General features: G+C 37.1%; 1 protein-coding gene across 1 annotated transcript in view; it reads right to left on the bottom strand.

The window, feature by feature from the left end:
• Positions 1-3,471: 3,471 nt before the first annotated feature.
• The window catches only part of LOC139952357 (tyrosine-protein kinase Src42A-like), a 29,400-nt gene continuing 17,763 nt past the window's right edge, over positions 3,472-15,108 (bottom strand). The window contains exons 7-8 of the mRNA XM_071951472.1: positions 14,505-14,661; positions 3,472-13,501 (exon numbers count right to left, since the gene is read on the bottom strand). Of these exons, the coding sequence (XP_071807573.1) occupies positions 13,290-13,501; positions 14,505-14,661 (369 nt within the window). The 3' untranslated portion in view covers positions 3,472-13,289. The remainder of the gene's footprint in view (positions 13,502-14,504; positions 14,662-15,108) is intronic.

Here is a 15,108-nt window from a genome sequence, read left to right as displayed (position 1 = left end):
TTCAATCTAAATCTCTCTTATGTTTTGTTTACTTGGATTTGTATTTATGATGAATGCATAAAATGGACGCTACAGTTACGTGTCACGTCTCTGCAGATTTCCAAAACTGCGCTGTAATCATGGGTACATATAACAGAAGCTGGGGTTTATTGGTAACACATTAATCAATATTTACGTGAACTGTATTGCTTTATTCACTGTTTAACGGTGTCTGTGGATAAATGGCGTCGTTCTTAAAACAGTGCACATGAACTGGATACAGAGTAGATTTAAGATGTTCAACATTTTCATTGTTTCTATTAATAAATTTCTGTTCAACCATGAATGTTTCATAGGGGTAGCTAAAAATAAAACCTTTTTTAAACTACACAAACTTTTTAGAGATTGTCTTGTGGTTTATTTGCGGACTGGTGTTTGAGTCATGTACATGTTGAATCATTTTGTGGTGATAGTCATTTGGGAGGCTCTGAGTCGAGGGGTTTAGAGCAGCGAACTCAAGTTCTGGTGGTTACCATGTAAGTCATCAGATAGTCTTGGTTCCAAGACCATTGGTGTTGTGCGGTCACACACAACCAACGTTGGTGAGATCCGTAAATCAGAGAAACAGAGCGCCCGCTAGCGTTCGTTCATTACAAGCGTGGACAGTTTTTGCCGTGCATAATCGGAACGTTGGTTGTGTGTGACCGGGCAACACCAATGGTCTTGGGACCAAGACTAGTCATCAGATCGTGTGTGGGTTCGAGTCCCGATCACGACACTTGTAATGTAGTTTTTAGCAAGATGCTTTACTATAATTGCTTATCATGGGTACCTGCGAGGGTAGAGGTCAACATTGTGTTTGAAAAAGCGCTAGGGCAGCATGGTGGTGTGTAGTAATAATAATAATAAGACTTGTAATGCGCACTTATCCACCCTGCTGGGTGTTCAAGGTGCAGTAAAACCCCAAAACAAACAAAAGAAAAACAGACAAAACAAAAATTAGTCCTTGAAAACCTGTAACATAAGATAAGTTTTGAGAAAAGATTTGAATTTTGTAGTACAAAGACAAGATCTAAGATTACATTGTAAGTGGTAGAGAGTTCCAGGTGTGTACTGGTGCAGCTGAAGAAAAAGACCTGGTACCCCACCATGAGTGTCGAGACTTGGGTTCAATGAGAAGCATGGAACTTGATTGAAGATTGCTTGATGGAGTGTAAACTTGAAGTAGTTCAGAAATATAGTGGTTAGCCTTGCCATTATTGTGCTTTGTGGACAATGAGCATCAGCTTGAAGATGATTTGTGTACTCACCAGGGAGCTGAATTCAGACATTTTCGTCTCATAGCTGTTAGTGTGCTTCACACATGTAAAGACATCCTGCTGTTCGATCTACTTATCTAGTACCGAGGATACTGTTCCAAAAAGCTCCTGAACTCTATAGACGATGTGACCTGTGACATCACATGTTTGAGCCACAGAGCCTGGACTTCCTACAGGCACGATTTGTACACAGCCGAAGGCAAGACAACATAAAATCTTATATTTTAAGGAGATTGCACTGTCTAATTCTTATCAACTTTTGATATGATGAAAGGAGGCACATCTCAAAACTTGTCCAGCTTTTACTTTCATAACTTTGGATTTTGTGTAAATTATGACACAAAATGTCAACTTTCCCATAATGAGCAGTACAGTATCTTGCCTCCCGGCAGAAAACCCAAAGAATGTAGGCCTACGAGGTCACACTTATTGTAAACAAAGTTCACATGGTCTATAACTGCAGGGTTTGGCATAAAGTGGCAATATCATCATTTCAACATGCCTCCTAAAATTTCAGATCAGAGTTTCAGACTCTATTGTTAGCAAGAACTCTCATTCCACCCCTGTGAAGTAATAGCTAGCGATGTTCTACAACATGATAATTTGGGTCTTGCTCCAAATTATCTTTCCGATCTGTTGTCTTCTTATACCCCTGGCAGAGAAGGTATGCGGTCCTCCTCTGATAAATCCCTTCTCTGCGAGCACAGGCCTTCTCGATCTGCCGGCTCCAAGTCTTGTTCTCTGCCTGGGCCGAAGGAAAGAACAAGTTACCTAAACTCATCAGGGAATCATCTTCTACTGCCATCTTCAAGAAAACCTCAAAACCTACTTTTTCAGTCAGCCTCGTCATTAATCCTTTGTCTTGTGTTTTTTTCTTTTGTCTTGTTTCTTTGCATTGTTCTTGTTTAATTGCTCAGCGCTTTGATCTTTGTTAAAGGCGCTATATAAATACCTACATTAATATTATTATTACTAACATGATCTAACAAATGCCACTAATTTCGGGAAACAACTGTCTCCCTCAAATTAACGGAAGACACATCTAGCTGCTGTCTGTGTCCTAGGCTAAAACATGCCCAGCCTTGTCCATGAGTACTACAATCCTACAGGAAGTAGATGGTATCCGGTCACTCTGTTTTGACATCACTAATGAACTCTCCAAGGATGATTGCCACTCAGTGTATCGGCCGCCTGGCCTCTACTGTAATGTGCACAGCAATGGTCCACCGTGGTCCAGTGGTTAGACTTTAGGACTTGTAATCACAAGGTTGTGGGTTCGAATCCTATCAAGCTACCCACTGATTTCACAATGACTAGAACACGTTTTGTCGTCTAGTCTTACAATTTCTTGATTCGTGTACATGATAGAAGTTAGCGCATTGTTTTGAGTTGAGGGAGGTGCTGTTGTCAGCTTGGTGTATTTAATCATAGAGCAAGCCTTGCTCTATGATTTAATATCCCCTTGTGAGAGTTTACAAAAAACCCAAGGCGGGAAGATCATCTAAACAAACAGACACTACCCTAGAAGTCTCACAATGTCACAAGAGGGCTCAGTATTTTATGGTAATATTTGGTTAAAGCCATTGGACACTTTCGGTACAGAAAACAAATTAAAAGTTCACAGATTTATAAATAACTTACAGGGTTTACAGAAGGTAATGGTGAAAGATTTCTCTTGAAATATTATTCCATGAAATGCTTTACTTTTTGAGAAAACATTAAAACAATATCAATTGTCGATATCGAGAATTACGGATTTATTTTAAAACCCATGTCATGACACGGTGAAACGTGCGGAAACAAGGGTGGGTTTTCCCGTTATTTTCTCCCGACTAAATTTTCACAGGTTTGTTACTTTATATATAAGTTGTGATACACGAAGTGTGGGCCTTGGACCATACTGTTTATCGAAAGTGTCCCAATGGCTTTAAGTACATGACACGAAGCTGAAACGCAACTTTGGGGCGCTGCCCTAGTCATTGACCATATATGGAAGTATCAACAGGGTTTCTTTTGTAAGTTATTTCTTGCATAGTAATGAGGTGGCTGGGCGTTGGAATGTCTGGGGTTCAGATCCATCCATCTCCCATTGTGGCATTGTCTGCTGCGTATTTAAACAAAACATTCACACGAAGAACACCAGATGAACATTCAATTGTTTTTAATTGTTTGTTTTTACATTATTAGGTCTCAACCATTTAAGTAGAAATAAAATACATCAAATTCTACTTGAAAAAAAAAGCCTTTTACAAATGTTGCAGTGAACAAGTGTTGGAGTGTCAATTATTATTATTAATTTTTATACAAAGCATTACAGCAATAAACATTTATCATGTACATTTAAAATGGCAACAGTTTATGTAGCTTAGGAAAGACATTTAAAAAAAAATCAATAACACAAAACATGAAACTCTTTGAAAGATGAGCTTCAACACAAGGTCACATTCAAATTTGTGATACAGTCTTTCCCTACAGATAGAGTCCTTACAAAAGTGGGAAACAAAGCTACAAACCTTTCCCTAAACATTGTGAAAATGTCATTAAATTTGATAACCTTTTCAGAGTCAAATTCAACTCAGATTGCATATCCCCAAAAAGCAGGAATGAAATAAACAAAAATTTCTGAACAAAAATGTACAGAACATATATTTGAAATGTGACGTCTCTGGATAATTTAGGGCGAGGGTGTGACATACCCTTTTAAAACCGTTCTAACGTGAGGCTATGGAGTCTCACCTGTATTGTATTCTTTAAACTGATCGCTCTTTAGTGATGAATGTATTTTATTTGATGAGACTGTGGAAAACAAAATTAATTTTAAACCTTGAACTTTATTTCCTACTCTCATAAGGACTCTATCTATTGGAAAATAAGTGGACCATAAAACTGAAATTGACTTTTGAGCCCCCTTTAAAGACACTGGACACTATCGTTTATTTGCATAAAACCTTACTTGGTAACGAGTAATGGGGAAAGGTTGATGGTATAAAACATTGTGAGAAACGGCTCCCTCTGAAGTGCCATAGTTTCCAGGTAAGAAGTAATTTTCCACGAATTTGATTTCGAGATCTCAGACTTAGAACTTGAGGTCTCTAAATCAACCATCTAATCGCACACACCTTCGTGTGACAAGAGTGTTTTTTCTTTCATTATTATCTCGCAACTTCGATGACCAATTGAGCTCAAATTTTCACACGTTTTGTTATTGTATGCATATGTTGAGATACACCAACTGTGAAGGCTAGTCTTTGACAACTATCAATAGTGTCCACTGGCTTTAAAGACAGTGGACACTATTGGTGATTGTCAAAGACCAGTCTTCTCACTTGGTGCATCTCAACATATGCATAAAATAACAAACCTGTGAAAATTTGAAAATTGGTCGTCGAAGTTGTGAGATAATAAATGAATAAAAAAAACACCCTTGTCACACGAAGTTAAGTGCTTCCAAATGCTTGATTTTGAGACCTCAAAATCTAATTCTGAGGTCTCGAAATCAAATTCGTGGAAAATTACTTCTCTCTCTAAAACTACGTCACTTCAGAGGGAGCCGTTTCTCACAAGTTTTATACTATCAACCTCTCCCCATTACTTGTTCATGTGACCATAACCAAGTAAGGTTTTATGCTAATAATTATTTTGAGTAATTACCAATAGTGTCCACTGCCTTTAAGACCAAACACCCATCACTACCTTCAATGAATACGATTACCATCCTATACATCCGCTATGAAATGTCCTTAATTTTCAAGAAAAAAAAGAAAGAAAAAAACATCTTGTCAGTATGTATAGTACTGAGCTTTTAAAAGTGCTCATTTAAAGTGGCTGTGTAAAGTCGATTGGCTGTGTACAAGTCATGCCTGCAGGAAGTCCAGGCTCTTTGGCTCTTTTGTAGAAATGTCATGCCACAAGTGAACACCAGATGGATGAATGTCCGAACACTCAAATACCCACATTGTAGATGGACACACAGATTTTTTTAACCAAAGTATCTTTTTGTCACTTTTTACTTGTAGTCTCGTGAGAATGATCTCATATGTTTCGAAGTGAGATTTGGTTTGTAATTTGTTCGTCTGATGTCTTAATACCCACAACCTTTACAACCAATCCTACCACATCATGTCTTCAAAATTTTACAACAGATATTGGGTGCGTTCGATTAGCTACCCTGTGTCGACCCTGCGGTGCTCATTCCGGTGAGCCCCTGACAAGAGCTTATAGCACGATCACTCACCCTCTTGTGGTGACGCCATGCACCTTTGTCCAGCCTCAAGTGACCCGTTCCACAAGCAGGGCACTTGGGGCTGAATGAGGTGAGCCCCCTGGAATAACGTCAAAGCTATTCGAATATACCGGGGGAAGATCGGGGTCAACCAGGGGAAGATCGGGGTCAACCAGGGGAAGCTAATCGAATGCACCCATTATCAGGGCCCAATTTCATAGTACTGCTAAACAGGCAATTTTGTGCTTACTGTTCGATTTCCATTTCATAGCGCTGCTAACCATAAGCAAAAGAAAAGGAATGCTACTGTCCAGTGCGTACTGTATGAAAATGAATGATGTAACAATGCAAATCAACGGTTAACACGCAAGATGGACTCCTAATCATCAGAGCCCAGTTTCATAGCACTGCTAAACAGACGATTTTCTGCTTACTGTTCGATTTCCATTTCATGGTGCTAACCATAAGCAAAAGAAAAGGAATGCTACTGTCCAGAGCTTAGTGAAAATGAATGATGTAACAATGCAAATCAACGCTTAACGCCCAAGATGGACTCCTAATTTTCTTGCTAATCTGTAAAAGGCGCTTATGCTGATGCAAATTGTTCTGCTACAGTTAGCACGAAAATTTGCTTACCGTTAAGCAGCTCTATGAAAGTGGGCCCTAGTTAAATTTTGTTTTAAACCTTTGATTTATCTAGAATTTCATTTCCAAATACATGTAGTTACAGTAAAAAAATTGACACAGTAGCTCTGAGTAACGTTGATATACCATTAAAAAGTTTTAAAATTTCCTTGCAAAATAACGTTCTCAGCTGCATTAAATATTTTGCATGCTTGTCAAGAACTTTTTATATTTGGTGTGAAATCCTACTTTAAAATCTGTATGATGCTTTCATCATATACAAAGCTTGAACTTTACACTGAACCACGCGCCCAAGGCCAGTGATTTTGGGCCAGTAAACTCATGATCGGACAAGACCGACTGTCTTTTTTTTAAATGAATAATATTACCTATCCGATGTATTGACTTTGGGCTTGGAAAACATCTTTCAATTCTATCGGTATCAAAGTTAGCTCACCTATAGGACTAAGATAAAAATCTTCCCTCAGTGCTCGGTCAAATCAAATATGTTAAACTTTGTCGAAAGTTCTTTCTCACTTTGATTCTCGGGTCTTGTAAAATCACTTCTGATCTTGTAAAAATGTTACAAGCCCTGCAGTGTTGTGGAACTTAACTCCAAATAAGCCCTGCCGTCGATTTCACAAAACTCTTCCTAACTTAGGATTAATCTTATAACTTAGGAAGAGTCCCAACCCTGCACTGTAGCATGCAGACCTCAAGATTAATTCTAAGTAACTCGAGATAAGACAAGTCCTAACTCTTTGTGAAATCGACGGCTTAATGTCTAATTTAAGTCGAAGGGTTAAGCCATTTGCTAGTTAGATGCCTCCATGATGTAAACAATGACTTGCTTATAGCCACAATTTACTGCTTGAATTTGAATTTTAAGCACTCCCAGCTTACGCTTAAATTTTAAAAAGCAAAGTATCCCGGATTTGAGCAAACATGTATTTAATTTCACAAACGTACATGTATAAACGCATGTACATGTCCAAGTTTGATGTTTACTTGAATAAAGTTTGGTGTATTGCTATGCAGGCATCGCGAAAGTGAGAATGTTTTCCCAGCAGCCGGGCATTTTGAGCAAAAGTGACATCCCTAGCATGGAGTTCTATTCCTCAGACTATAGAGACAGTTGTTATGTCATATGATTCTGTTATGTCACATGATTCAAGCATGCTTTTGCGAAAGAGACGATGAATACCAATGAATTCACAATTCTGATTGAATTTGTATGGCAAAATGGTAACCATTGGTTACAGGCTTTGCCCAACGAGCAAGCGGAAATTCATAAAGCTGCTTAGCAGGAAATACTGCTTCAAACACTTCTTTTATTTTCTGCTAAGCAAGATTGTTCTGCGCTTAGCAAGTATGTGTGCTTGTTGGGCCCGTGAGGTTGCTACGTATACAAACATGACAAAAATTGCCAGAACCACTACTGTCTTTAGTCTGGGGAATCCAATTTCTGTGTTCACTTGCGACTAATGAAGTCATTGTACCAGACACTTCAACATCAAACTTCCAAATGGCTTTGTGTAAGTATAACTGGACTAGGACTTGAAGAAACAAATTGAAACACACTTTTGGCACTTCTTAAATAAAAAGAGAATAGAAAATATGAAATCGTTGTGTCATTTATAGTTACATAATACATCCAGTGTTTAAAAACTGAGTAAAAATAATGTTCACATCATATTATTAAGCTACAATATATGTTTGTTTAATGTTAAACTCCGTCTTAAATTATCGTCAAACTGAATACATTTTTTTTTTCCTGTCAAATAACAATTATTTTTAGATAACACTCTGGATTTTATTGCAACTTGATTCAGGGTGTCCTTTTGAAAATCCAACTCACACAAAAATGAATACACGGTGGAAAGACCAAGGTTTTTTTTATCAGAGTGCGGACGATCATTCAATTTGAATTCAAATAAAGGTAAATAGTCATCAGTTTATCGCAAATACCAAAATATCAAGAGAGGGCGTTGTTGAACCCACACAAAGGTATAGGTAATGCGTGCGCAGTCAGAGAAACTGCATAGAAACCGCCTCATATTCCTTCCCGCAATTTCTGAATCGCGATAAACCTCATGGAAAGAACCCATACTCAAAATAGAAAAAAAGAAAATCATTCTCATAATTCCCGTCAACCATGTGAACAAATGTCATCAAAGTCACAACTAAATAAGGACAATGAAAAAAGATTATGTTTTTTCAAGGTTTTGTCACATTCATACCAGGCTTGCTTTAATTGTGACAATTGTAAAAAGGTTTTGGGGGTAGATCTACAGATACTATTTCCTCAACTTTGAAAGTATTTCCCAACTGGAATCATTCTCTGGGGCAATTGGTACTGAACTTTATCACCAGAAAGCTTTCTGATTGCGGATATGCAAACTGTTATAATTACAAATGTAATATTTAGTCTGCGTAGCCTTTAGACTGCCAGGGTGAGGGTCCGCGCTGACAAAAAATTCTGAACCTTGGGTCAAGATTTTAGGAGACTTGTTGAAATAAAGAAACTCCACCTTTAAGAAAGCTACAAAGTTTGCGACTCAAATGAGCTTTTGGGAACAGTATACTTAATGCTAGATCGAACGGCAGGATTTTTAATAGCTACTTTTTTTTTTTTATCGGGGGAGATATAAACAAATATGTCTAAATTGAGACTGCTGTCTGAATTCAAATAAAGGTAAATAGTCATAAGGTTTATCGCGAATACCAAAATATCAAAAGAGGGCGCTGTTGAACCCACACAAAGGTATAGGCGTTGTGTGCGCAAGTCGTAGAAACTGCATAGAAACCGCCCCATATTCCTTCCCACAATGCATTGCGTTTCTGAATCGCGATAAACCTTACAGAAAGTACCCATACTCAAACTAGAAAAAAATAAAAATAAATTAACTACAACTCAGCATGCATGAGTGACAAAGAACATTTTTTTTTTTTGTGATAGCAAATATGTTGAAATGCTACTCCTTTAAAAAAAATTGTTTGTAGAGTACAAATATTTTGTAACGAGTTTTGGTAACGACTCTGAAACATAATGGCAATAGAAACTGACGTGGTAAAAGTTCAAAAGCTTTGGATAGTATAATGCATTTTGAGAAATATTTCATTTCGGAGTACTACGTTTATTGAAAAAGATAACCACTTTTTATCCCGAAAATGTTAATAAAGAAGCATTTCGTGAGAACGCTTCTCAAATGGTGTATTCCTATAGGGATTATTCTTCCTGCAGGGACATATTCGCTCAGGAATTCAGGTGTTATCTCAGAAATGCGACCACCTTTTGGAATGATATTTTGACAGGTTAATTTTATTGTGTACAACTACATTTTTATAGAATGGAAACTATCATATGTTTCTAAAAAGTCATACACTGCCTTTATTCTGTATCTTTGCTCATACTCTTTCCCCATGTTTGCAAATAATATCAAAGCCTGTGTTCGATGTGACTTTTCCAAGCTTCTTTTTAGAAACTTCAAGAGCCTTGATGTATGGTATTGGGCAGACACTTTTCATCGTTTTTTTTGTTTTTGTTTTGGCAAGAGAAAACCTACAAATAAAACACCACAATTTTTTTTTTTTTTTTTTAAATGAATCACCCGTTAATCATTGCGTCCCAACATAATTAACAGAACAATAATTCCTGACAAATTTATAAAAAAAAGACTTTGACGTAACTTCTTAACTTGAAATGAAATTACATCGTTACAAAAGGTGACTTCACTTTATATACAAATAGTTGAATATCCTCACCCCCCAAAAATCAACATATTTCATCGTTTAATAATTTAAATTTGTGTACAGTTATGCATGCATTACAACCAATTTGGTTTCAAAGACTGAATTGGTAGAATAGATAATTTTGTTACAAAAATCATGCAGTAGTACTTTATGCCTTGATTACTTAACTACCCGACCCCAATATTAAAATGAGAAACAAAATATGCCTGGTCTTAAAAGAACAATTCTAGTTCAGTAAAATGTATGTGCTTTAATTGGACACTTTCGGTAAACAGTATTTTCCAAAGGCCCACACTTCGTGTATCACAGCTTTATAAAATAACCAACCTGTGAAAATTCAGGCTCAATCGGTCATCGGAGTCGGGAGAAAATAACGGGAAAACCCACCCTTGTTTACGCAAGTTTCGCCATGTCATGACATGTGTTTAAAATAAATCTGTATTTCTCGATATCGAGAATTGGTAATTGTTTTAATGTTTTCTCAAAAAGTAAAGCATTTCATGGAATAATATTTCAAGAGAAGTCTTTCACCATTATCTTCTGTAAACCCTTTTTTTCCGAAAGTGTCCAATGGCTTTAAACGAGAAACAAAATACGTCTGGTCTTAAAAGAAAAATTCTAGTTCAGTAAAATGTATGTGCTGTAAGAGTTGTGTTCTAATGGGGATTGTTCTTGCAATACAAGCCCCTTTCGGGGTGTATTTTGGCGACTCCGAACAGAAACATAATTTTAGCTTTAGTCATCGATCACGCATTATACAGGAAAGTCCTATTAAAGAAAGAGGCTAGAATAAAAACATCCTTTTTATCTATCAACTCACACCTGTTATCTCCATGTAATTCCTTTTCAAAAACAATGACTGAGTTGGATTATGCACAAACCAGTAGGGCTGCTGACTGCCAAGCTGGTAAAAGCCAATCTCTCTCAAAAAAAAACACATAGGTTTAACGTCTATGATTAAGAATTGCACAAATCAATAAATTGTGATTCAATAGCTAGATGACAATACTTATTCTAGTCATTGTGAAATCAGTGGTTAGCTTGGTAGGATTCAAACCCACAACCTTGTGATTGCAAGTCCTGCATTCTAACCACGGTAGTTAGGTTCGCCAAAACCCATCCCCATTACTAGACATACCATATTCCATTGCAGTACAATATCAAATCCCTGCTGCAGTGCTTTCTTTAATGCATAGCCCCCAAAACACTTTGCACATGAAAACATCGTCTGAAAACCCTGTCTGGAATTTTTCTTTTTACATCGACCTTCATTATATAAAATCTAAGTACCAATGCACGATACATTGTTACGCACCAGTGACCTCAATGATAAAGGACCGGTTCACAAGCCATGATACTTTAGCTCTACATTTTTTTATGCAAGTGAATAAACATCTGCATCACGTACATTGTACAGTGAGTTTATTGTGCCGTTCATGTCATGTATACACATTTGTTTTTTAATTGTCATAAATTAGCAGAGAAATATAAGAAAACTTTCCATAAAAAAAACACCAACTTGCTCAATATGACAGCATACTCAAATGTGATACCATTATGGCGATAAAAAGCTTAAAATATGGTACAGAAATTAAATTTACCATAAAAATTTTCTGTTTTATGCAATAATCGAAACCTAAAATGATTGACTAATCAAATAAAAAACCCAGATGTAGCAAGCACTGTACATTACAACACACTGCAGCTTGGTAAATATTTAAGATTGAATTTCGATATTGATCATGTTTTACAAGCTGACAGAACAATGGCATTGCAAACGTTGTCATTATTTTTTGTAAGAATCCAGATTTTAACTTACTTTTATTGATTGAATTCAACTGGTATATGAGAGACTTCAGATTTTGAAGCAGTGTCCATTTCTGCAACCTCTAAACCTCTTTGGTTATATTTTCAAGTTTGTTCGCTTTGATAACCTAAAATTATCCCCAAATTTAATTCAATGTTAATGTGAGTGTGTTCCAAATGCTTGAATTGATAACCGTGCAATTGGTGATAGATGCATGGTGTCATCTAATTGACGCCAACTGTTTGTTACATATTGCGTTAAAAGTTTTGGTAGAGTCCGCAAGCCAATAGTGAGATACTGTACATCGGTGCTTAGTGTCTTTTTTGTGCTTACACTTACAGGCTTGGTGAGATACACTTCTAATAAGCTTAAGGTCATATAGCATGTACAGTGTACTTCCAATACAGTTGGTTAAGCAAGTTTTCATGTTGGCCACGTCCTTTAAAGGTGTAACATTTTATAAAGCTGTTTAAGCATAAAAGTCCTGTTTTAGACACAATAATAGGGAGGCTACTACCAGTTGCAACAATGTGAATGATATGGCATTTTGGCAGGTACGCCGTTTTCGCTAAGCAGTATGTTGTGTGTGCGCTGAGCATCTTTACAAAATGGGCCCAGGGTTCAATTTCATTAGTACAAACTATCGCTTACCAACTTGATCAACTCAAATCTCATGTAAGCAAATCAAAATAGATGGGCCAGTCGCCATTATGTACATAACATGGAGTTTCAAGCTGTCGACCCTTTGCTTTTGTAAGCAGAATGTTTTGGGGAGAAGGAAATTGTTCGCACTTCAACCGGCTTTTAACAAAGTGGGCCCTGTTGCCGATTAGATTACACAGAAAATTGTCACGTGAAGCTGTGGTACATTTTTTTTGTTTAATACATTTTTATACATTGGTACTGTGTATACTTTAGAAGTTTGTCAGAATACACTGATCGAAATGTTGAACCAGAAACCGGCTCTTCTCAGATCCACCACTACTCACAAAAAGAGATTTCTTAGTATGGTGTCAACACAAAACTTATTTAGAGTTGAAACCAACGGTTTATTTCAGAACCACCCCAACTCATTAGAGATAGTCATTACATGGTGTTACTGCAAACCTTTCCATATTGTATTTCCACCACGCAAAGTTTCAAATCCAACCAAACTTATTTACTTAAGAATAGACCCCTCACAGTGGCTACAATCGTTGAGGTCCAACAGTGGAACTGTGCACGTGTGTGTGTGGTGAGCGCGGTGAGCGCAAGTTCTTTAAGTCTTCTGACGGGGTTTAGGAATTTTGGCCAACCCAGAACAGACTGGACAACGGCCTTCAAACCAACATGATGACGACGTCATAGCAGAGCCAATAAGAACAACAGACTCAACCTCTCAAACCAATATTGTGGCTTCCCTCGAACGGGACGTAAATACACTTTTTGTGATTTCATAGACCCAGTTTAAAAATCACTCGTCATTGTCAGTGCGCAGCAGTTTAAAAAGATTCACCTGCACTTTAAAAAAACTTTTATATCTGATATTCATCCAGCCCTCCACAACAACATCACAAATAAAAGAAGATACCTCGAGTGGAAATGATCAGATGATGTTCGATGGTTCCCTGTACTGGTCGCCGGTGTTGACGAAGAACTCTTCTAGTTTCCATTGGAGTGTTTCAAATGTTGGTCTGTCTAGCGGGGTGGATTTCCAGCACTCTAGCATGATCTCGTAGAGCTCCGGGGGGCAACCTGGCGGACTCGGCATGCGGTAGCCACTCTCCACCATGTCAAGTACTTGCTTGTTCGTGTAGCCTGTGAAATAAACCAATATGTCGGCATGTTAATACTAACTTAAGTTAACTTAAAGCCATTATACACTTTCGGTAAACAGTATTGTCCAAGTCCCACACTTCGTGTATCACAACTTATATATAAATAACAATCATGTGGAAATTTAGGCTCAATCGGACATCGGAGTCGGGAGAAAATAACGGGAAAACCCACTCCTGTTTTCGCGCGTTTCACCGTGTCATGACATGTGTTTATAACAAATCCGTAATTCTCGCTAACGAGAATTTATATTGTTTTACCGTTTTCTCAAAAAGTAAAGCATTTCATGGACTAATATTTCAAGAGAAGTCTTTCACCATTACCTTCTGTAAACCCTGTAAATTATTTGTAAATCTGTGAACTGTGAACTTGTAACCAAAAATAAATGAATGAAAAGCGGATGAAAAACAGCTTGACCCACTCACACATTTAATGTTATTTTTAACACGCAGCATAATTTGGTTCTTTACGAGCTGTTAGGTGAAATCATGACACACTTCATCAATTTTTTTGTTAAGACCTCAAATAACTGATTTGAACCCTTTTTGATACTTCTTAAAGCCTAATATTTGGATAGTTCAATTTAAAGGGTCTATGTACTTTTTGTAGGACAAATGTCTACAGATTTACACTAAACTTACAGTTTGAAGATAATGATAGTAGAAAGCTTCCCTAAAAATATTACTTGCTGAGGTGCTGTAGTTTTTGAGAAATGAGTAAAACAATGTCATGAAAATAATTTGTCTCAGTGATCATGAGAAGAAAATTATTTTAGCATGTAAAAACGTATTTTCATGACATTGTTTTACTCATTTCTCAAAAACTACAACACCTCAACAACTAATATTTTAAGGTACACTTTCAACTATCGTTATCTCCAAACGTGTAAGTTTAAGGTAAATCTGTGGACGTTGTGTTTTGTGTTACAAAAAGTACCCAAATCCTTTAAGACTTTTGAAGATTCCACACAAAACCCTAATTTTACCTGCGTAAGGTATCCTTCCATACGTGACGATTTCCGTGAGTAGAATTCCAAAGGACCAGACGTCTGATTTGATGGTGAATGCGAGGTAGTTGGCTGCCTCTGGCGCCGTCCACTTAATGGGAAACTTGGCACCTACTCTCGACTCATAAATGTCATCCTGAAGTTAAAAAAACAAAACATTTCATGAACACCACATAACATAATAACAATATTAATACTCGAGTCTAGTTTGTATGACACTGCTCTAGAAATGGAACGGTCGTGGGTTCGAATCCAAAATAAATAAATATGGTTGCGATTTTTTCAAAAGAACTCAGGAATGTACTGAGTGTACACACATCAGTGTAAATGAGTAAAACCAAAATGAACACACTTGATTTGTTTGTTTTGTAAAGCGCATTGAGAGTACTTGCAGTACTGAATTGCGCTATATAAGCATTTCTTATTATTATTATTGTATAGCGCAGGCATTTTAAACTTGTTTACAACATTCTTGTGTATTTCAATTTAGCCTACAGGTTCATTTTCATACAATTATGTTCCATTTTTGGCTTAAATTCCGAAATTCTGAACTGGGTACACTCCCACAAGACAGTAGAGATTA

This window comes from Asterias amurensis, chromosome 20, assembly GCF_032118995.1.
Source record: "Asterias amurensis chromosome 20, ASM3211899v1".
Taxonomy (NCBI): Eukaryota; Metazoa; Echinodermata; class Asteroidea; order Forcipulatida; family Asteriidae; genus Asterias; species Asterias amurensis.
Note: the sequence above shows the minus strand (reverse complement) of the source record. Positions and strands in the feature narration are given on the sequence as shown.